This window comes from Maylandia zebra, linkage group LG13, assembly GCF_041146795.1.
Source record: "Maylandia zebra isolate NMK-2024a linkage group LG13, Mzebra_GT3a, whole genome shotgun sequence".
Lineage (NCBI taxonomy): Eukaryota > Metazoa > Chordata > Actinopteri > Cichliformes > Cichlidae > Maylandia > Maylandia zebra.
Window position 1 is genome coordinate 13,775,039 of NC_135179.1, and position 23,418 is coordinate 13,798,456.

The 23,418-nt window shown below is 40.3% G+C and overlaps 1 protein-coding gene across 38 annotated transcripts in view; it reads right to left on the reverse strand.

Moving 5' to 3' along the window:
* The window catches only part of LOC101468296 (ankyrin-3), a 119,191-nt gene that overhangs the window by 46,845 nt on the left and 48,928 nt on the right, over positions 1-23,418 (reverse strand). For 23 of the 38 annotated variants that reach the window (XM_076891573.1, XM_076891591.1, XM_076891588.1 and 20 more), the window contains 15 exons: positions 12,874-12,975; positions 12,506-12,604; positions 10,223-10,321; positions 9,728-9,826; positions 8,193-8,378; positions 7,722-7,745; positions 6,101-6,199; positions 4,725-4,823; positions 4,447-4,545; positions 3,669-3,866; positions 3,043-3,141; positions 2,772-2,870; positions 2,591-2,689; positions 2,296-2,493; positions 1,000-1,101 (listed from right to left, as the gene is read on the reverse strand). In XM_076891573.1, the coding sequence (XP_076747688.1) occupies positions 1,000-1,101; positions 2,296-2,493; positions 2,591-2,689; positions 2,772-2,870; positions 3,043-3,141; positions 3,669-3,866; positions 4,447-4,545; positions 4,725-4,823; positions 6,101-6,199; positions 7,722-7,745; positions 8,193-8,378; positions 9,728-9,826; positions 10,223-10,321; positions 12,506-12,604; positions 12,874-12,975 (1,701 nt within the window). Of the gene's footprint in view, positions 1-999; positions 1,102-2,295; positions 2,494-2,590; positions 2,690-2,771; positions 2,871-3,042; positions 3,142-3,668; positions 3,867-4,446; positions 4,546-4,724; positions 4,824-6,100; positions 6,200-7,721; positions 7,746-8,192; positions 8,379-9,727; positions 9,827-10,222; positions 10,322-12,505; positions 12,605-12,873; positions 12,976-13,130; positions 13,283-18,703; positions 19,159-19,337; positions 19,495-23,418 lie in introns of those variants that run through there. The other 15 variants (XM_076891593.1, XM_076891587.1, XM_076891580.1 and 12 more) reach the window with 7 other exon arrangements.

A 23,418-nucleotide genomic window follows, 5' to 3' on the forward strand; every position in this document is an offset into this window, starting at 1 on the left:
AAAAGCATGTGCTTATCTGCCACTAGTTGTTCAAATTATATATTTTGAGACAAGATTTCTCAGTGTATCCATCGACACAAGTGGGAGATTAAAGGGTCTGCATCACTCATGTTAAACCCCAAAACCGCGCTCGCAATTACTCTTTCATAGGACGTGTCCCACAGAAGGTGAATGCCCAACCAGGCCTCCACACAGTGTGGCGCACTAACAACAACCTTCCATAAAGAGAGTTTCAAGGTCATGTCATTGTCTTAATACTTTCTATAAGAGTTAGATGATGGAGGCATTATGTAAATAATGGTCTGTATATATGGAGTACCTTATAATCTTAGGCTCTAAAAGTGTTTTACAATGTTTTCTCATCAAAACGCACACGCAGAGTGATCAAACAGGGCGGCATATGATGTGACATACTCATTATTTCTACCAAAAGATATAAAAAAAACCATATAATATCTTAAAGTCTTTATTTTCATCTTGATATAAAATGTATTATAATAATAACGACCTGATTTTCTTCTTTGTGTATCTGACACTGAGGCAGATTTTAGCATGACACCACCAGACACTGTGGAAGTTTCATTATCATATCTGACAGTCTTTATGTTAAACGCTTTCAGATGGTGGCAAAGATGCACATACGACTAGTGCCAGCAGGTCTCAGCTATTTAAGTCTCTCTCAGTGGAATAAAAGAAATCTGCCTACAAGGTTTTTGCAACAGGACAAGCATCTGATGTGTCGCACTGTGATCAGACCTCAGCTTGCTTCCACCACACTACTACCTCCCAGCATCTGGGCCAGCTGCAGCTCAGAAAACACAACACAGCCCTGCTGACTATCTTAGAGATGAGGACATGAAATTAGGAATTTCAGGTTTATACTGCACTTTTGCTGTCTATCATTTCCTTGCTGAACCTGCCTGCTCGTCTTAAACAGGTCATCTTTTTCTGTTTCTTAAATTTATACTCAGAAACTCTCCGCCTTTTCAGACATCTCACCTTTCCAGCAGCATCAGGTGCAGCTCCCTTCTGTAGGAGCAAACTGGCTACCTCCATCTTGCCATACTTTGCTGCCACATGGAGGGGACTGAATCCTTTCTGCTGGGCCAAAAAAAGGAGAGCAGGGAGTAGTGAGGGTATTTAAACAGGAAGTGAATATTTGCATTATTTTAGGTCCCACTTGGCTGGTGTGGGATCGAGCTTTTCCTTAAGCAACATAGTTTCTCACTGTCTTTCAGTGCTCAAGTCACAAATGAAAACAAAACAGCAGCAGCAAAGATTTTGTGTTATTCAGACTGAACAAAACAGAAAGTTTGATCTTAAGAGTAACATCTCTTTCCTTCATAAGACACAGGACACCGAACATTGCAGTCCAAATAGGTTAAAAAGTTCAACATTGTGAAAACATTTTCAATAAAGTTATATTTTAGCCATATTTAAATTAGGATGGATTCACTTTATTAACAAGACTCAAATGCAAAATAACTTACAAATGAGTATTGTCTGTGCATGAGTAATTTTCTCTCCATAGGGGTTCATTACACTGAGAAAGTAAGGCAAAGGTCTTTACTATCTCTTGAGGCAAATGCATGTCTATTACACGTTTTGCTGTGATGCTGGGTTTGATTTGCCAGTGTGATCACTTGGCTTCCTTCCTGTGTGTCTGCAAAGATATTTAAAGACATTAGATCATATTTTCCAGAGGAATGTGGGACTCCACAGATTCCCATTTTCTCTGAAACACTTGACCTCATTTGTGGGATAGCTAGTAATCGTGCCAGTTTTTAAATTTCTATTCATTTAATCTGCTTTATAAACACCTAAAAGGGGTCAATTAATCTGCTCGATGGCACAAATTTTCTGTTTTCACACAGATATGATATCATTTGCTTGAAAAGCCGACTAAGGTAAAGTCCCAAAAGATGCTATATGTGTGTGTGTGAGGAAGTAAGAGCCCACCATGGGGTTTACCCTTCATTAATCTGCTCTGCTAACAGAAGTCACCTTCAAAGACAGTCCACAGAAACATATCACACTCACATCTTCCACACCCATTTTATACTTTGAGCAATGCACTTTTATGCAATTAGTCAGATCTGTGTGTCAGTTTAGTCAGTTTAGTATGCTTAGACTATGAATTCTTTTGCTGGGAGAAGGACGTATTTAGGCATTTATTTCATATGACAAGAACCTTGGAGGCCACTCGAAACAAAACCATGCCTACTAGTGGAGATACTGGAAAATGGGAACATTATCTACATTGCAATATAATGCTTAATCTTCCACAAGACATACCTTTGTTGCAGATGAGAGTGAGGCACCATTGTCCAGGAGCATGGCAGCAACATCATGGTGTCCTTCGCGGGCAGCCAGGTGAAGGGGGGTGTAGCCTGAGGTGGTGGCAGCATTGGCAGACGCACCGCAATGCAGCAGCTGCTGGACAATGTCGACCTTCCCCAGCCGACTGGATATGTGCAGCGCTGTCTGGTCATCCTGCAAAGAGAGGGGAAGTGACTTTTTGGCCCAGTTCTGTATCCCTTTTTGTTTTCTCCTTGACACAGTGATTGATAATGACGCTCTGTGTTCTAACCTTGGACTTGGTCTCCACCTTGGCTCCGTTCTTTAGCAGGTATCGGACTACGTCTGCCTGGCCTGCCCTGGCTGCCATGTGGAGAGCTGTCTCTCCTCGCTGGAAGATACAAAGGTTGTTGGCAAAAGGGAGATTTTCTAATCTGTATCGACATGTAGTACATTAAAATTAGTCTACTTACCACATTGGTGGTGTTGGGCGAAGCTCCGTGGTGCGTCAGCGCATGGACAATGTTTTCATGGCCCATAAAGGCTGCCACATGAATGGGCGTCAAGCCGGACTGCAGATAATAGATACGATGATCAACATGAAACATTAAAACACTAAAGACCAAATCAGCAACCAAGTTTTATCCTGAACATCAAAACCAAACAACAATAAGATCAATTCCAAGTAATTATTATGTATTAAATGGTACAGAAGAGTAAAGGTGTTCCAGTATGCTCTATTACCTCTGTGACAGCCTGGATAGACGCTCCATGTTTAAGCAACAGCTCCATCACCTTGACTCTGTTCTTCTTGCAGGCGATATGAAGCGGAGTGAAACCATTCTGCATGAAGAGAAAGTGTAAAGCTAAGGCTGGTATTCCAGTACGATCACTGAGAAACTCCCCACAGCCTCTAAACATGTGCAAATGAGTGAATGCTGAGATGTGCCAGGATGCAAATGTGTGGTAAAGAAAAGGTAAATATGAGGAATAAACCTGTTTTCAGTCCTGTTTTAAACATTCGTATCAGCACATATCTATTTATTTCACACAAAAATAGTCCATATCATTAAAAAACAACAACAACAACAACAAAATATCCAACACAGACAAAACTATCAGAAAATAGACAGACACAGTAAAACTTTATATTATAGTGCTAAGACTTCTGCACTGTAAAGCTACCCAAACCAAACCATTTATTTTTTCTATGAGTATAATATTAATCATAAAAGCAAAACTTTTGGTGACTAACACCTACCAACATCAACATTTCAGTATTTCTTGAACGTGATTTTTTTGTCACGATCACGTGACTTTTCTGTTTTGCACCCCCATTCTTAACACCCCTTGTACGGCTTTATCCCTACCAGAGCCTTGGCATTTGGGTTGGCCTTCTTGTCCACAATGAGCTTGGCCACCTTATAGTGACCGCAGTGGGCAGCAACGTGCAGCGCCGTAAGGTAGTCATTGGTGACGTCATCCACGGGCACGTCGTGCTGGAGCAGGAGCTGGACGCAGTTCAGGTGGTCCCCCTGAGTGGCCATGTGGAGAGGCGATAGGCCGTTCTATAGAGGGCCGAGACAGGGAAAGAAAGAGAGAAAAGGGGAGAGAAAGAGAGAGCCAGACAAAGAAAGAGAGCGACAAACACACACGCAGACGGACACATAGACAGATGGACAGACAGACACAGTAAGTTAGGACGCGGCCATGCGCTGCACAGAAAGACTGCGAAGGAAGTTGCTGAGAAGGTTACAGAAGCATTGTTATAACGAGGCCATTACAACAATGTCTATTTTGTTACACTGGTCGTCCTGCGCGGTCAAACTGTAGGGCTGCGAAGGCAGCGGAGACAGGCTGTTCTGGAGAGGTCGCACAGATGTTATGGAGACAATGCGACAACACTACAGCAACAACAACAGACCTGCTATGTGAGTGGATGACAATTATTTAAATAGCTCCGAGTGGTTAGGAGAGCTGATTTTGAAAACAAAGGTATTCCAGTGTTATTAACATCGTGTATAGTGATCTATTCTGGTCTGTTTTATATTTAACTTAATGAAAAAGATGTCATGTGTTTGTGAACTTTCTTTCCTTCCCTATTCTGAGCTTAGCAGCATCTCCTGAATTGATCATCCAAGTAACTACCTTGGTCTTGGACAGTATAGGAGCTCCTCTGTCCAGAAGAATTTCTACCACCTGCTCGTGTCCGCTCCGTGCCCCACAATGAAGAGGTGTCAGACCGTCCTTAAAAGAACAAAATAACAAAATGAAACACTTTTTTAAATTTGCATTTTACTGTAAAATAATTTTAATAAACTTCCGTTTGTGCAAAATCAAATACTGCTACAGACAAAAACTTCTGTAAGTCTAAAAAACATATATTTCAGCCTCAAGTGCCTTTCTAATTGTGAAAAAAGTCTTACCTTGGTCTTTGCATCAATTTTGGCCCCTCTGTCCAGCAGCAACTTTACCATATTGCTGTTGCCCCTTTTTGCGGCCACATGAAGCGGTGTGATGTCATTCTAAGTGAAAAAGTGGAAAACTCTTAGACGCTTCTGCTCTCACATTATGCATTTAAACATATCTACAATTAGACAGAATTAATTCATTAGAAACTCGTCATGAAATTGACTAGTCTGCAACAAACTGTAATGCTTTGTTGCTCTCAAGCAAACAGCTGTAAGCCAGCTCCATTGTTTAACCATCCACCACTGCTGGTGGATAATTTTCTGGACCTTACCTGTAATCAGTATAAAAGCAGCACAAACATAAACACTGCTTCACACACTAGCTGATTCAATTATAGGCCACTGATCACTCTGATTAGTAAACATCTAATATGGAAACCCATTTTCTAAGACAACATCACTGAGATTACTCTGTATATGTCACATAAAATCTCTTCCAGGTCTTTATATTTAATCATATCTCAAAAAAATATGAATTCAGTCTGAGAATAACATAACAGATACATATATAACAAATGTCCCATTGTTCTAAAAAATCTCCCATTTCATGAGGGTCTTTATTAATCCAGGAATCTCTTTCTCTTTACCACTGAATACCTATATATTTATGGGAATGAACACAAATACATTAGGCTTCATCGTACCAACATTACTTCCAATACTTGCACTATTCTGTATGTGTACTATTGTATTTATTTATATTCATTCTCATTATTTTCTATTCATTCATTCTCTTCTATTCAAGTCCAGTACTGTTGTATTTATTCTTAGTTTATCTTATTTCTGTATAGTTGTATAAATGCATATTTGAATTTATTTCATTTTGATTTTTACATTTTGACCTTTGATCCAAGAGGATGATATTTCGTCCCACTGTATACTTGAGTGTATATTGTTGGGTTGACAATAAAACTCTACTTGACTTGACATTAAAGTTTGTGTGTGGGTGGTTTGGGTTTCACTGTTGTTTTTTTCCCTTGAGTAAACAAAATATGCATTCGCCTATCAATGAAAAAGTCCACAAACAGAATTCATGTAAAAAAACAACAACCCACATTTGACACCAATATTTTCAGTCCATCCTATTTTGCTGAAGGGTTTACATGCAAAATATAAGTTTATTCTTTGCTTTTGCTTTCAAGGAGCATAAATGTGACAGATGTTTGGGAAATCAAAGTGATTTTCCTCTGCCATAAAAGCTAAGCTATACCTTTGTTTTACCGTTTCATAGTTTTTTTTTAATCCATTAAATATACCCGTATACCATATTCATATTTATTGTGTGTAATGGTTACACCTTTCCCAACCAGCAGAGGGCAGTAGAAACTCACCCGAGCCATGAAGTCCACAGCAGCCCCGCGGTTCAGCAAAAGCGTGGCCACATTAATGTTGCCATAATGTGCTGCGATGTGGAGGGGGGTGAAACCACTCTGAGGATTGAAGAAATGCAACAACACACGTGCAGACAGACAAATAGACACACCATGTTAAAAAAACAGTGGAGCAACATTCACACAAGATCAAACATCTGGCTTTACAAAGTCCCACTACATCAAACAAGGACACACTGGTTGCACACTGCTACACTGACACCTGACTTTTCTAACAGTTGCAGAAAAAGTCTATTTTTTCTAAAACTGTTAGAATCAAACATGGGCCCAACTAAAATATAACAATTTTACATTTAACTGACAAAAAACTAATTACAAAGATATGAATGTAATATACAACTTGATTTGAAAGCTCAAGAGCTAACTGGTGTAAATCTGTTTAATTCTATTTACAGCATTCTGATATTTTTAGCTGCAAATAATCACCCTGCAAATGAACTTAATCTCCATTCGTTAACATCTTCAATGAGAGATGTATCCTGATATAACTCCTGGATTAGCTGTCGGAGCAACTAAAAGACACTGGAAAATATCTGTGACCTTATGTCTTACATTAAACAATCCAACTGCTGGAATTTTAATTTCAAAGAGCCAAAAGTCAATCAGTAATTCAGACACGTGTCCCCACCGATATCCTGAACTGAGAAATCGTACCACAAAGTTCACCAAAATTAAAATGATTTATATCTGCCTTGAAAAAACACACTATTCATATAAAACAGATTACAGTGTCTTTCTTCTATCTGAGTACACATTTGTTTAACGCAATGCATAAGTCTGAAATCAAAGCCATTTTTGGATGAATCATATCAGAGCCTGCCAAAACCACAGACAATGCCAACCAAAACAGGCACGCACAGAAGGTGGCCACCTGGCTTTGGTTTAAAAAAGGGGCCAATGTTACCACAGACGCAGTGTCACACTAGCTTGTTACTTTGGTCCCATGCAAAATGCTTTAGGTGTGAGTGTTGAATATTGGATGTACTAGAGCTCAATAAAGGATACACCAGTAAACAAATTAGAGAGCCTGACTAATGCTAGAATGCAGGGGTTCTTTAGAGTGTAAAGGGAATTAGACTGCCATGCAAGTTATGGACAAACTGCTGGTTTCAAATGAATGATAACCATTTTTCATGCGTACACTGGTTATCATGCTAATCAGTTTCATGGAGGGACTTAGTCAGGACACATTAAGACAACATATTTTAAACAGTGACAAGGGATTTCCAAAAATAAGACACTTCAGCTTTGGACACCATGAAACCATTAGAATCAAGGAAAACCTTGATACCCAAGCCTTTAGCCTCAGATTTATTAAATCAGTATTTGTGAAGCATGCGCTTTAGCTCTGATTTTCTCAATGACCAGATATATCCACTAGATTGATGAAGCAATGAAAAGGAAGAAGGCAGTACTGAGCTAAAATGGAAAAGGGGGAGTGACAGAGGGCTGCAGAAACACTACTGCATCAAGTCAGGGGCACTGAAGTGATTGTCGTTGTTGTTTTCAGAGTTTTTATGAATAGGATGAACACTACATAATGTACAGAGTAGAGGTGTACCTCTGTTGTTCTATTCACCATCATCTACAGAGTCAGCCAAGAGAGGAGAGAACGGGCAATTAGTGAGAAAAAAAAACAAATTAAAAAGGGCCTTCACTCACATGAAGTGGAGGAGCAGAAGAGGGAGAGGCAGCTCAGTGAAAAATAATCTACGGCAGAAAAGTTTCGGTGTGCAGACTGCGCTCTTACTTGAAGTTTGATTTTAAGAATGAGAAGGATATTCTCAAACTCAAATCTTTTCAGAGATAAAACTGGCCAAAAAACAAACATGAATGTACTTCTGCTTCTTTTCCGAAAGAAAGAGCATCAACAACAAATTCAAACAATAAAGAGAAAAGGCAGCAGGAAAAAAAAGACAATCAAGAAAACCAAAGAAATCAGTGTTAAAAACAAATAATCAAATAGGCAAAAAGAAAGAGATCAACTGATCATTCACTACCAAAGATGGGCTGCATCAGCGTTTTTGCTCACCTTGGACTCGACGTCTGCGTTGTGGTCGTTCTGCAGGAGCAGGGCCGCGGCCTTGGTGTCATCCTTGCGTGCAGCAATGTGCAGGGCAGGCAGGCGCACCTTGCCCTTTGTATCGTTCTCCAATAGCAGGGAGACCACCTGGTCATGGCCCTGCTGGAGGGCCACTGCCAGAGGGGTAAAGCCATCCTGCGAAGGAGGGGAAGAAATGAGTAACCAATGCTGGATGGCGTGGATGATGAGAGCAAATTAAACGCAGCTTATAAAAAGCAAAATGATTTTTAATAGTTTTATAGGCAATGATGAATCTAGGCTGCTCACATTATTTGAAGGTATTAATTATTATAATAAACAACTAGGTTAACTATGTCAATAACAGTGATGTGTTTTCATAAAAATATAGAGGCAGCTTGACCTAGAGGAGCATTTAGAATTAATTATAACTTCATATAATGTAGAAGTTACTGTACATTTCCAGCTCACATCTTCGGCATTTCCCACTCACATTGCTCTTATGATACATAATTCAGCCAAAAGCTCTGCCATTTTATTTTACTGTGTTTTTGATACTGCATGTCTCAGTATGTGTGGGCAGAAGTGTGCACACACACACACACACACACACACACACACACACACACACACACACACACACACACACACATATATACACACATTTTTTTCCTGTCCTGATAAGCCTCTTTCAAGATGAGGGGTGACTCAGCCCAGCTGAACACTGATGGGAGGTTATAGACTGACAGTGCAGTGCTCTCCATCGCCATCATCAAAATACTAAACAAGGGACTATTTAATTGGAAAATTGGGTTTGAACCCTCCTGGGGGAAGTGCTAAGGCACTTCCTTTAATTTGTCACCAGCCTGTATATTACCTTATATCATGTTTGAGTAGATACTGTGCATGCGTGCCCATAAATGTAAACTTGCAGACGACAGGGTACACTGGGTATTGTATCATCTGCGTATGTGCACGTGTGTTTGTGTGAACGTGCTGTGACTGGAAAGTGTACGTGTGTTCCACAGACTAAGCAACGTTAATCAGAGCAGTAACAGCAGCTGTAGAGAGGAGGCAGGGAGCAGAGCAGACCTCATCAGTGACCCGCTCAAGGTCACTCTACCTCCTCCGTACACTACCAATCAATGAAGTTCTGCCTAGTCCCTCATAAAGAGATGAGGAAGGAGGAGAGGAGGTGGGGCAGGCAGAGGAGAATAGGGGAAAGATAAGAGAGGGATCATGTGAGACAAAAAAGATGAGAAATAGACAGAAACAGGAAAGTGAAAAAGGAGACAAAAAGATGAAGACACCGATGGAGACTGAGGCAAAATGGGGGGGTGGGGGGTGGAGGAAAAAGGGAGGAAGGGAAGGAAACAAAGGAGGAGAGGAGATGGAGGTGGTTAGTACAACAGATAAAAAAACCTTAGATACGACAGTGGCATAGAAAATGCACAGATACATACTACAGAGAAATGGACACACATGTGAGCACAAGAAACACACACACACACACACATGTACAGTACCTCAGTGGCGATACTCTGGCTGGCGCTGTTCTCCAGAAGGAACCGCACCACCTCCAGGTGATTCTCCTGGGCTGCCATGTACAGAGGAGTGAAGCCATTCTGCACACAACATGAACCAAAAGACACACAATCTTTTACACACTGAGTATATCTTAACAAAACATGTTCCAGTGGTCTGAAGGTAAAGAGTTTTTCCTCTGCTTGCTTTTTTTATTTTGGACATTATCAGAGAGAAAGAAGCTGGCTGAATATTTTCTCTCGCTTCGATCTAATAGAGTTAAATGTGAAATGCAAGGACAAGCAGTTTCCTGAAGAGGCAGAGGCCTAGTTGGCATTATGCCAGTTTCTGTCAGTGAGGATTTCTCCCTGTATGTCAGCGACTATCTGATATAGATCATCTCAACAGCAGTGTAATTATACCTACCCTAAAGCCAGACCACCAAGACCTTGCTGTCATTTTGACATTGACTTGCAGGCATTTCGAGTATATCCCACCTGAGATTGTGCGTTGACATTGGCTCCATTAGTGACCAGCTCTTTGACGACTTCCGTTTGGCCAGCCAGCGACGCTATGTGCAGAGCAGTGTTTCCTTTCTGGATTACACGGAACAACCAAAGGAATGCGTGTTAAGCTCTGGCCCACCTGTCCCACTGTTTTGCTTGTGTGTATGTGTGCGTGTGTGAATGTGACTGATTGCCACTATGCTCTTCATATATCCACGTCAGTATCTACGTGCACCTGTGAATCCCCTTACACAGATCACATGCTTGTACTGCTGGCATTCCAGCTCTGGCATCCCCCTGCATGCAGTGCCAACAATGTGTCACTTCCTATCCCGCCGGTAAATAAAACTAGTGGAGACTTTTTAAGAACCTGTGCAGTTCCTTGTGAGGGCAGAGTCGACCCTCAGCCTGATTCATGGCCACATGATCCTGATGCTAGTTGATCACAAGGTTCTTTTGCACAATAGCGATCAGTCACGTATAGCGCATACAGGAGCAGGGAAATCTGATAGCCATGGCTCCTAACAAACAGACAAGTTTCTTTTTGTTTATTACACCACCACTCAAAGCTGCCAAAGATGCCAAATTACAGTTGCAAGCACTGCTGAATACAAAAATTAGTTTAATGGTTGAAACTCTGATTTCTTCTATTTCACTATGATTTTTTTTGACAGATTTATAAAATATCTGTGTTTTGATACGCTGTCACTTTATTTTAATATTCATTTAGTCACCTTATTATTGTTGACAGGCTAATTGTACTTATGTTTATACCTTTATTACATGCTGTAATGGCCTTTTTTTTGGAGCATTTCAACTTGCTATACATCAAAATATAAGTAATTAGGCCATAGTAACAAAATAAATCACAAGAAATGCAGTAAAAGAAATTGAAAAGCTTCTTTCTATGCACTAGATATAGAAATGTCATAGCTATATCCATCAAAATTGTAAATGAAAAAAAAGTTGCACAAATATATAGAGATATATTTATATATAGGGAGAAGAGATATTTATATATTCATATGTGTCTAACGAGACACAACATTAGTACAATACTACATGTTTGAGGCCAAACGTTTCAGCTTTTGTTTGGAATCGTGTTCATTCAGATCTATCGTAGCCTTTATGAGTGGTAACACTTAAACAGCAGTGTTAAAGAAGTGCTGGCTGCACTATTTGAAGCTAACTGACAAGTTACATTATTTAGCTTTGCAAAAATACCAACTCCTGTGCTTGAAAAAATGTGCCAATGTTTTCACAGTGTACATTTGAGCACTGAAAACACACAGATAAAGGCAGGTGAAGATCTTGGCCTTATTTAAAAAAATGATTAGAAAAATACTCCTTAAATTCCTTCATGCTGAGAACCCTCAAATATTTTTGGCTAAACAAACACTATGAATACCATTTTAAAGACACGTATTTAAGTTCATGTAATCCAGTGCAACGATGCCACTACAGCTCAAAAGATCAGTTATTGTATCACTGACTATTAGTGAACACAGGACTTCTTGTTTAACTCTCCCACAGTGAGAGCAGCACTGTTGGAGGGGCTAATGAACAATAACTAGAATCAAACAGAGACGCTGTTGCTAAACAAGAATCCTCGATAGCGTTGCCTCCTCTGGCTGCTTAAAGAGGAAACTGATCGGCATTAGGATGCAAGCAGACACAGGCATATCAAACTAATCCTCGAGCATCCTCCAGGTCACAATACAGAAATATTTTAATTGGGAAGATTTTTTCCTTGATCTTGAATATTTTATTGTGTCTTATATTTATGTCAGCACTAGGCATGTGGCCTGGGGCCCAGAGGCTGAGCCAGACCACTAAATGGCAGTAAAAGGCTTCAGGGGAGAAATATGGAAAACATTTTCAGTGGCTCTTCCTCTGAACTCCTTTTAGATCAGAATTGAGATGCGTCCATAGCAAAAACCTGTCTTATTAAAATATATGCATGTTTTTACAATACATAAAATAACACTACAACTGGTTTTACTTATCTATATGTTTAATACATACAATTCTTGCAACACACTCTTTTGCTTCATTCTAGCACACATTCTATTATTTTCGTATGGCTAATTACCTTGTCTGCTTCCAGCAGTAGTCCCCATAGACGTCATTAAATATTGATCCAGTATCAAACACTAACAAAGGCTGCACACTTCGTCGTACTGATTCTGCATACTGTTTAATCCTACAGAGATGCCATGATCCGCGCTCGGTCCAAATATAGTCTTCCATTATACCTGATGGAGTTGGTCTTACCTTTGTGGCTGCGTCCACAGTGGCTCCGAGCTTCAGCAGCTCAGCAACAACCTCTACATGTCCCTCCTTGGAGGCCAGATGAAGAGCATTTAGACCATTCTAGGAAGGAAACATTTATAGGAGTTAGGGGTCTTATGCATGATGAGATAATATGAGATTACGTTTGATTGTCAATGATACGTTGGCTAAAATCATCTATGTTTTATTTATGGTAAGATAGTGTTTATTAAGTTATACATGAATCTTGTAGTCCTCTTAAATTTAGCTTGGGAAGCATTGCAGCTTAATGCGTACCCTAACATGCTTCTTTAATTCTAAAATCAATGAGCATGCATAAGGACATGACAGTTTAAATGGTAAAAACTTACTTGATTGCAAATGTTAATCTCAACCCCAGACTTGAGGTAGTCAAGGACTTTTTCGAGGTTCCCTGCCCGGGCAGCTCGTAGGTAACTGGCATTGCTATCAGACTTAAGAGGAGGAGGAAACAAAGAGAGCGAAAGAGGGCACGAGAGGCAGATGAGAGGGAGAGCAAGAACAAAGAGAGACGAATTAAGCACTGTCTTGATTTAAACATAACACATCTTTAAGCCCACAGTAGAACAAAGCATGTGCATTACTGTACCAGGTAGAACTCTGTCATAATTTCTCAGACATCCAAAAACATCTTATCTTGGCAAAAAAACAAAGCTAATATCCACAGATGCAATGTGTTCATTTTTACACTGCGAACAAAAAAAAGTCTACTTGTGCTTCAAAGCGAGAAAACACAAACATTTCAAGAAGTAAATCCATGAGAAATGAGAGAGCCCAAGCATATCTTCCCGACAATTCACATCATCCTTCATCATCCATCAGATCCCACCGAAATGTTATTGCAGCTTTGTTAAATCCAAATGTCCATGATTCCCCAGTGAAAGAAGTTCAGTGACCGGGTGGTCGTTACAGCTGCCACAGAGACCTCCTCTTTTCCTCTGAGATGTTTTCTGTCCACCAGCAAAGCAGTTATGACTCTACGTTGCCGTGCTATGAGAAGCAGAGCATCCGCTGTTCTGCTCAGCTGTCCTTTATTTCACTACAGAAATAGGGCTTTGCACACCAAAATATAATGATGAGGCAAGCATTTTTTTTTTTTTTGCCCCATAACAAATGTGGTGAGCATGTGCGTGTAGAGAAGAAAAGAAAGGGAGGGAGCGAGATGGAAAGGAGGAAGAGAGAAGAAAGAAAAAGAGAAGGAGAAGGAGAAAGCTAAAAAAAAAAAAAAGAGAATAGAAGAGACGAAGGTAGTTTCTTTTCTGTGTTCATGTTACCTCAGAGGACATTAGGTCTGACATAAAATGACACACAGCAAACTCTGCACATTTTGTCTCCCTTCTTCGCAGCAGCCTTGCAAAGAGCATTTTGTAAAACTCAGCACTGGTGCTGCTGAGAGCAGGAGGGAGAGATGCTGTGATATGCTGCTTCATAACAGGGGCACAAAACCAAATTCCCCTGATTTATCAAAAGCCCAGACTTGCTAAATTTAGCTTGCATCCAGAGACATGTAGGATAAACGCAGCAGGGCAATGGTACAAGTGGTTATCCAATGTTGTATTCTCTGCCTCCCCCTCCACTGTGCTTGTCCAGAAATAACTCTGACGAGCATAGAGGGATCTGACCCTTTGCCAAAATGTGAGGGAACAAGACACCAGTATTAGATTGTTCCACTAGTCTGTATAAAAGTTTGAGAGGAAAATATTTCTGTTTGTGCTCTTGCACACATGTGTGGACAAACAAATTAAATACAAATGAGGCAGTGTTAACTGGAACCCGAGTCATTTCCTGATTACAAGATTACAAGAAACCATTAAGCTAAAACTTATATATCTGCAGCCACATCTAGAGATTTCTCCTTCCTTTTTCCATAGCCCCAACCCTCTGAGGAATGTGTGATAGCACTGAATCACTAATGATATTTCTGCTCTTGTGGCCTTGAGAAAAAGTCATGCGTGGTACCGAACCAGCATGATAAGTAAACAGCAAAAATGAGCCATGCACCGAGAACAATTAAAGAAAAATTCAGCTCTTAACTTTATCAAATGCATGTGCAGAGGTAATATTATAAATGTCTCAAAGGTCTAAAGAGGCATAATAAAAGCTTGAGATTCTTTCTTAAGATTGATGCTCTATCAGTGTGTGTGGCTGTGATTATCTTAGCATTACTTAGCATTAGCACTGCTGAATTGTACCGGGCTGTGATACTGAAAGCCTTTAAACATCTAGTGCTATGCTCTGGATCTTCTTCAGAGAAATACCTCCAAATAGCTTTATAAACAATGTGATGTAATGTAAACAATCTCCACAGCAATTAACTTAAAATTAAGCATAACCTTTACTTAAAATTCAGCATAATACAGTGAGTAGATCTTTTATGATAACCTGTGGCCCAGCCACAGTCAGCAGCCACCCTCTTTCTTGTCATCATTTTTATTTTCTGTCTTCTGTTAGGTCTACGTTTCATTTGTTTTCAACCTTCTTTACAGTGAGAAGTGCTGGCTATGCAGGAATGGTGAGAAAATATTGATATTAAATATTAAAGGGGGGCTGTAAAAATAAAAAAAGCAACACCATGATGTCGTTTTCCCCTCCAAAAAACATCATACACATTTTTCCGCCGCAGAATTAAACACAGCATAAATTCAGGCAGGCCTTGAAGTCGAGCACATTCCACAATCCTGTAGATCATCTGTCTTCAGTTCCAGATTACATCAACTTGCTCATCAGACACTCTTTTATGCATCCTATGGGTAGTTCTCATAGAGTTCATACTATTTAAGATGCTTTAAAGCTGCTCTTTGCAACTCACTTCCAACCCAACTCGTCCTTTCATGCTGTTTCTGTCTTAATCAGCGTCATGTCTGTTATCACTATACACTTAAAGGGTGGCATGTCACATCACAAAGTGGAAATTACTGCATATGGAAATAATCTAATTTTAACTATAGTGGTTCTGAACAATATCGAAGATGGGAAGGAAACATATAAAATGTTTATTTGCCAAAACTTAAATGGGTATTGCCTTTTTATTGATTTACTGAAGTCTCTCCACATACTATAATATCTGTGCAGCATATGTTTGTGTTTCCCACCAACTAAGATGTTTCCTACTAACTGCCATGTGTCCTCACTGTGAAGCATGCTCTGCAATGTCTGACCCACGTATGAGCTCTTGAGTGCAACCAAATGCGTGACCGCTCTGAAACCCCCTGACATGGAAATGCAAAGGTCACACTGCTGTGGAAAGACAGCATGCACCAATACTGCTGCTTGATTTACACCATCAAATATTACCTAGGTCGAACATGATATCTAATGCAGCCTTTAATCGTTTAATACAGATATTAAATGAGGGATGACTGGTTGGCAGCAGATGAGACAGAAAAAATATATAAACTTCATTACAGAAAAGTTACTTTATTAAGAGCTTTTACGTGTTTCTATGACAACTTGCATAGTCTTTTAAATATCACATGGTGCTCTTTGCTTCTCGCAACAGATTAAGTAGTCCACATCCATATCTACATTATTACTGATTTCAGTTTATCCCTTAATACAGTGACCAAAACGTCCAGCCCCACAGCCATCCCCATCTATGTCTAACATGAGGGATCTTGGAGTCTTTGTGAATGAAGTATTACACACGACTGGGTATGAGATTAGTAAGAGAAATATTATTAAGCCTCCACAGATCAGAGGTTCAAAGAAAATGGGGCCATTAAAGACTAGGTTAAGCCTGAAGGAAAGCATTAATCTCATGTTAGATAGAAAGTAGAGGACGAGAGCGAAATCTGGCACACAAGTGCTAACGAAAAAAGCCTGAAATTATGCCATCACTCCAAATTAACATCTGAAAGAGTCAAAAATTGAGCTAACTTTCAGGTAAGATGCTATAAAAATGAGAATTAACCATATGGGTTAAAAATTAATAGAGCCCTGTCGCCACTGCCTGCAGATGCTCTTTAAAATGAAGAAAAAGAAATGTGAATAAAAAGCAGCTAGGCCTTTGTGCTGGCATTTGATGAACCAAAATGCATGTGTTTGATAACACTACAGCACCTGTTTCATAGAGTGGATACGCTCTTTGAAGAAGAACAAACCCTTAAAGGTTCAATCTGCCTCTTCAAAAAAGGGAAGCATGGGAACAAAGCACAATCCCTACTGAAATTTTGATAGTACAGATTTCAAATATCTAGTAAACATTCCCTGTTTTTGCTCACATGATATATACTGTAAGCTGGTAACAATGCATGTGTGGTGTCAACAAATGCTACTCTCCCACAATAAACTTGGAAAATGAGAATCTACTCACAGTAACATTTTTGGATAAAGAAAATAGATCTGTTTTCTTTTTTTTGTTGTTCTTGGAGTTTTCTTTCCTTCCAAAGGCAAATCTGATATCCAGCTATTAGAATAAAATTAGCATTACAGTATGACACAAAAGGATGAAATTAAGTTCAATTCAATTCAATTCAATTTTATTTATATAGCGCCAAATCACAACAAAAGTCGCCTCAAGACGCTAGTAAAGGCATAACGGTCAGATTTTGGGTGGGTCACATCATTCACTTCTTGAATTTGAACTTCACGACCCGTTGCTGCTGCTGTTTGTTTTCATTTTTGCTGAATCTGTAATTGGCACCTTTTCGCTTCATGACATCAACGCAGTGATAGTCTATCTGGATAGAAGGTACTTAGTATAAAGAACTGATATCCTGTCTTTCCAGACTACAATGATGTCAGCTTGGCACTATATACCAAGCTCACAACAAAGCAGAAGCTCGCACACTGAGTGGAACAGCATTTATATAGCACTTTTCTAATCTTACTGACCATCCAAAGCACTTTAGACTACAAGCCGCATTTAACCACGCATTCATATAGCGCTTTATTATATACACTTTAAATACCAGTCATCCGAAGTCAATTTAGAATCACTAATGAGCCTAACATGCATGTTTTTGGACTGTGGAGTCTAAAAACACACATGTACCTGAAACAAACCCAAGTGGGCATGTGCAAATTCCACAAAGCAGGACCCCAGCTGTGCTTCAAATCAGGACCTTTCATAGCATGAGGGGACAGAACTAACCGCTGCACCACAGATAAAAACAATGTAGACACACACGCGTTGATGTCATCGCTGTAGGCGCTGTGTGAACTGAGGGAGCTTAGAAGAGGAGAGCCAGACCAGCAGCAGCTGTATTGTTTGATTTTATCCCCTGCTTTCCTGACAACACAAAACTCACAGAGCTCTACAAGCAGAGAGTCAGGGGCATTGAGTAACAGGCCACATCTTCTATGAGTGCCAAAGAACCTCATCTCAGCAACCACAACATCCATTCCTCTCAGCTCTAAATAGCCAAACTTCCCAAATCCCCAGCCTTGCTTATTTCCCCATGGAAACTTGACTTCTTTCTTTTTCTCCATGCAAAATACAGAAAAGCTGCTGCTGATTAATCCATCATTTCACTGTCAACAAGCTCACACCAGAAAATCTTAATTAAACCTTTTAGAGACATGGATGTTAAGTGATAACATGATATCTATATGAAGAGATGTGACATTTTTTTAATCTTCTCTGATTTTAAATGTAAGAGTTGCATGTACCATCAGCCATCAGCACATGGCGCAGACAAGTGGTTCTAATAAAGCTTTTAGGCTAAGCGGCAGTGAGACACTGTGTGACTTAGAAAGCAAAAGAATGAATGAATGAATGAATGAGCAAGTAACTAAAGTAAATCACTTTGGAAAAAATTCATTAATCCAGAGCGTTCAACAATGAAACAGCTTTACTGAGAATATTATCACACTACAGTAATTCAATAAAAGTTTCAGCTGAACTCACATATTTACTTACCTACATTTTGGATGTGTACAATTTGTATGGGCAAATATCAGTCCAGTCAAAAACATGATCTAGTATTGCCATGCAGGATCAAACAATCACAAAGTCACTTCAAGCTCTGTTCATTAAGATCAGTTGACTTTCCATGTTCATACGCAGCCACAGCCTAGTACAAATGAATGACATGAGACCAGTACCATTCTAATGGTTCACAAAATGGTTCTAAATTCACAATATTAACCTCTGAGTGAGTCAATAAACAAAACTGCAAAATAAATCAAATTCATCCAGGCAGAAATTCTAGCACTACTCACTTGGGTTAGGAAGACAGCACCCTCCTCCACCGCCATGATCACTTTATTTCCCTCTTTCTCTCTCTCCTCAGAATGACAAGCAGTGAAACCTGAGCTCAGAGTGGCCAGCCAGCCAAGCAGTCATTTGCTAAGTCAGTCCGTTAGTTAGTCCTGCCCTTATCTCAGCCTCCTGACCATCCATCCTATCCACTCAGAGGAAAGAGCAAGGTGCAACTTGTTCAGTTAACAAAGGATTTTTTTTTTAAACTAAGAAGTGCTAGCATAGGAGTAATTGGAGGCAGCCCCTTCTTCTGCCTGGTTGATGCCCCACACACCAGACAAAGGGATGGAGGGAAGCTGAAGACGTATTGCAGAGGGTAAAGGAAATTGATGTCAGGAGGAAAAACTAGAGAGGAGGTCTACACAGCACTGCTGTAGCGAGTAAACAAAGCACTGAACATCTCGTAGTCTTTCACGCTGTAGAAAGGACACATGCCAAATCCCCTCTGCTGCCTCTCTCCCTCCCTGTCCCCTCTTGGTGTCTTTTTTATCAAATGTCAACAAGAGTAAATCCCTGCTGCCTCACAGAAGCTGGCCCCTGCCCCAGAAAGCACCTTCAAATCAGGGAGTGTGCAGGAAGAGCACCCTGACTTACCATAATAGCTGAGGCTTCTCCCTCCCTCTCTGCCTCCTTCCTTTTCTTTCTCACCTTCATTTACTCTCAGGGTAGGTAGGTGGGGGTTGCTACCGTTATCTTGATATCCAAGGTTGGGTAGTCAATGACGGACATGGGCCAAACTGAAAATAGCAGCTGAAACAAATACTTTCGCTAAAATGCCACCCCCCCTCAACCCCTCTTGTTATCCCACCCACTTGCCCTCTTTCCCTCCCACTCATTCTCTCTGGTTCACTCTCCCTGCCTCACACAGGGTCTGCCAGCACACGGCTTTTTATTGTCATCCTGCTTATCAGCTATTTTCCCCTAACAAAAGACCAGTTTGAGTGTTGTGAGTTAATGTCCCGGCTGGGGCGGCTCTACCTAGTTGTGTAAAATGAGCCAGGGGGATCTGAGAACATGGGAGCTAGCAGCAGTGAGACTTTGCGTGCCTACTGGGGGTGGTTTATGGGGTTTATAATTCCAATAACAACAGACAACAACAACAATAACACCACACACTATCCTAGGGGCAGGTGGATCCGAGGGGCACCCCCAACGGTCAATGGGGATATTTTAACAGAGGATTAGGAGCTTTTCCGTCAGTATTAGGGACACCCTCTGTCTCTCCACCTCTCACCCCTCAGCAGGCACGCCCCACTTCTCCTCGCAGATTCTGCTGGATAATCCCCCTACACAGTAAGACAGCAACCAAGTGAACTCACTGCTCTACATGAAGAGCTGGATCTGATCACTATCTGTATGAGCAAGTTAAGCATAACATCCAGCATAACTAGTGAGGTGTATATTTTATCCAGGATTATTGCACCTGTGGGTGGCATGCAATCTGATCATTCATCTTCCAAGACCACCCGCTGCTGTTATGCTTTCACATAGCTTTCAGTTGCATGTTTATAAAGCTAAAAGATTGGTCCATTGCTCAAACTGCACATTTGCAGTCGATAAAGCAGAAAGACAATGTGATAATAGCCATTATAACACTACATATCAACATGTATCTTTTTAATGTCAACAAACAGCATGAAAAGACCCCAAAACACCATTGATTAGGTGGTTTTTATCTCTCTCTCTCTTTTTCTTCTTAGCCCTTTTGTCCCATTTCCTGTGCTACACTGTGCACTGTAGCCCCGAACCTCTCACTGACACTACCTGATACAGCTGTACGTGAAAATGCAAATGTCTAGATCAGTCAGATTGGACATTAAACTAACTTCACTCTGCCAGCTCCTTGGTATAAAATCCAACTGCACCCATGTGGGAATAATGCAGGGAAATGTCCAGGAAATTCACAGTGAGTGGGCATCTTGTGTCATCCCTCATATAGATAAAATAGAGTATTTCCTTTAATGAGAATGAAGCTTCTTTTGTGTACATAGTATAGAAAGAAAATCATCAAGTAAAAAAAATTTAAAGTGGGAATGCAGGGCCATGGCATGGGGAAAATGAGATACACAACCGGTTAACTACACAGGAAACGAAGGGCGAAAAGACCGTGGTTATAGAAATTTAAAGTGCTTTGAGATCAGTGCTGTTGTTAAAAGATGCTATAAAAGTAAAATAAACACATCTGAACTGAAGCTCAAAAGTAAAACAAAATAATGTTTTTATGCTTTTAGAAAATCCAGCATGAGCATAAAACCCCCCCAAAATACATATTACTAATACTATTTTCAGTGGAAGATAATCTAATCCAAAGATTATCTAAATAAATACTGTGGTTAAATGCCAGCATATGGAAAATCCCTAATACGTTGCATGTAAGATTTTGACAATAAATTGTTATTTTCTTACTGGGGACTCTCCTGGCAGCAGAGAGTATCACAGACACTGATGTAAACACAGACAGAATAGTCAGTCACATGCACTCCATCTCTCAGCAAAGGCCAGTGCATTCTGTTACTATTCCGGATGAATAACACCACTGCATTCTGGGTATTTTCCAGCTCTATAAACTGCCAGACGACAGATAAAGAGAGTTGGGGACAATCAGCGGGAGTCAGGGAAATTTAAATGCAGAGAGAGAGAGAGGGAGACTAGTGCACGTGAGAAGTGGCAGAGGGAGTGACAGATGCTCTGGACCAGAAGTGGCGAGCTGAACATGTGATTGGTGGATCACAGGTCCCTTCACAGTAACGCTGCAATAAGCAGCCTTCCTTGGAAAAGGCATGGTTACCATGGTTACGGGGGAGGTCACAACAGAAGGGGAAGAGAGTCGGGCCTACTTATGGAAAATTATCTTTTCTGGCACTCACGACTGGTAGCGGCTGCCAGCAATCACAGCCACTGGTTTAGTCCTGGTTTAGTATTTTACTTGGAAAAAAACAAACTATATATATATATATATATATATATATATACACATATTTAATATTCTGGTGGCATTTGTGTGGTATTTTAGTGTGTGTTATTTTAAATCGTATTCTTTGAAATAAAAAATAACATAAATTAATTGCAAGAAACAGAGAACCAATATGTCTTCCACCATTTATTCACCTTCACACACACACATAGTGACGTCAGGGTTTTTCCTTGTATAGTGCAGAACCATACGTCACGGCAAAAAAAGGATGATCAGAATCTATTTTATTTACTTTATTTTAATTTAAATTCACAGTATTGTTAATCTGTAAATTTTTCAACCTTTCTTTCACTTACTTAAAATCTAAACAGGACGTAAACACGTTACTTTAATCAGAGATAAAAGTTTTGGGAGGAAAAATATTCTGCCACCCTGCAGTAATAACATGGCAGTGCATTTTCTGAAAATCCAATTGACAAACTATTTTCAAATAAAATTACCAGCATGATATACAGCTCAGCACACTGTACTCGAACAGTTCTTGGAGGTTTTTGTCGTACTAGAAAATAAACGTCTTTGCAAATTGTTGCCCAGCTTTCCTTTCCAGTTTACAAACACTTACGAGAACTGAGCTACCTCACAGAGGCTATAAAATATCACACTTTCATTATTCCAGGGTGTATGCTTAAAAGTCTTTTGAAAATTTACATCTCACACACCCCCACAAGCACACACACGCGCACATACACAGATATTTAATGCTCCTGCTGCGTGAAGCGTGCTCAAGGGCACAGCTCTCCTGTGTCACCTGGGACATGAAACCATTAGGGAGGGAGGTTAGGAGGGGAAGTGAGGGAGAAAGCTGGGAAGGCAGCAAGGAGGGGGAGAAAGGAGAGTAGGAGAAGGAAAGGAGAACATGGAAAGTAGGTGAACCACTCAATAAGTAAGCTTCAACTACAACTATGCAGCGTGGCTAATATAATCTAGCTTTTAAAAACTAGTACAGACCGGAGTAAATCATCTTAAAAATATCTGATTAATACATTTAATATTTGACTTAATACATTTTATAATCAAGTGTCAGTATTTCCTTTGATTCTGCTGCAGCCGTGTGTAGGTAATTAAAACATTTCTATCACCTATTATCATGTTACTGTTAGTACTACTGTTGCACATGACATGAAATGTCCTGTCTCCCTGCTGTCTAGGGCCAGTAACGCTGACACTGACATGGGTGACATCATAATGTCGCATTGGATTTCACCTGTATAGCTAAATCTACACACAAGTGCACCATACTCGATCGATAGCTGTCGCGCCAAAAAGTCATCCTAAAACAGGCTCCAGAAGATCGATGGTCACACGGTGCTGCGCACAGGCACGAGGAGGAAACAGACTTTGGGCAGATAAAAAGGGCTCTGGGCTAAAAGGGCAAAGAAAATTAAACAACATATCAGAGTCTGGCTTTAATTCAGAGACAACTCCTCTTTTTCCCTCAGCTCACCATCTCTAACCTCAGTGTGACCTGCAGAAGACTCTGCTGAGCAGTCAAACACTGGACTCTGGTGGGCAGTCTCCTGCATGACAACTGTGCAAAGAATCGCAAACCTCACTGTGGAATTAGCTAAGCATCGTCAACACCAACAGTGTTTTGGTGGATAGAATACACATCCAGAAGAAGGACAAGTTAAAATGTAGAAATGCATTCGTAAATTCATTTAGATTCCTTGTTTGTGTTGTTCAGTTAGAGAACAATGCATC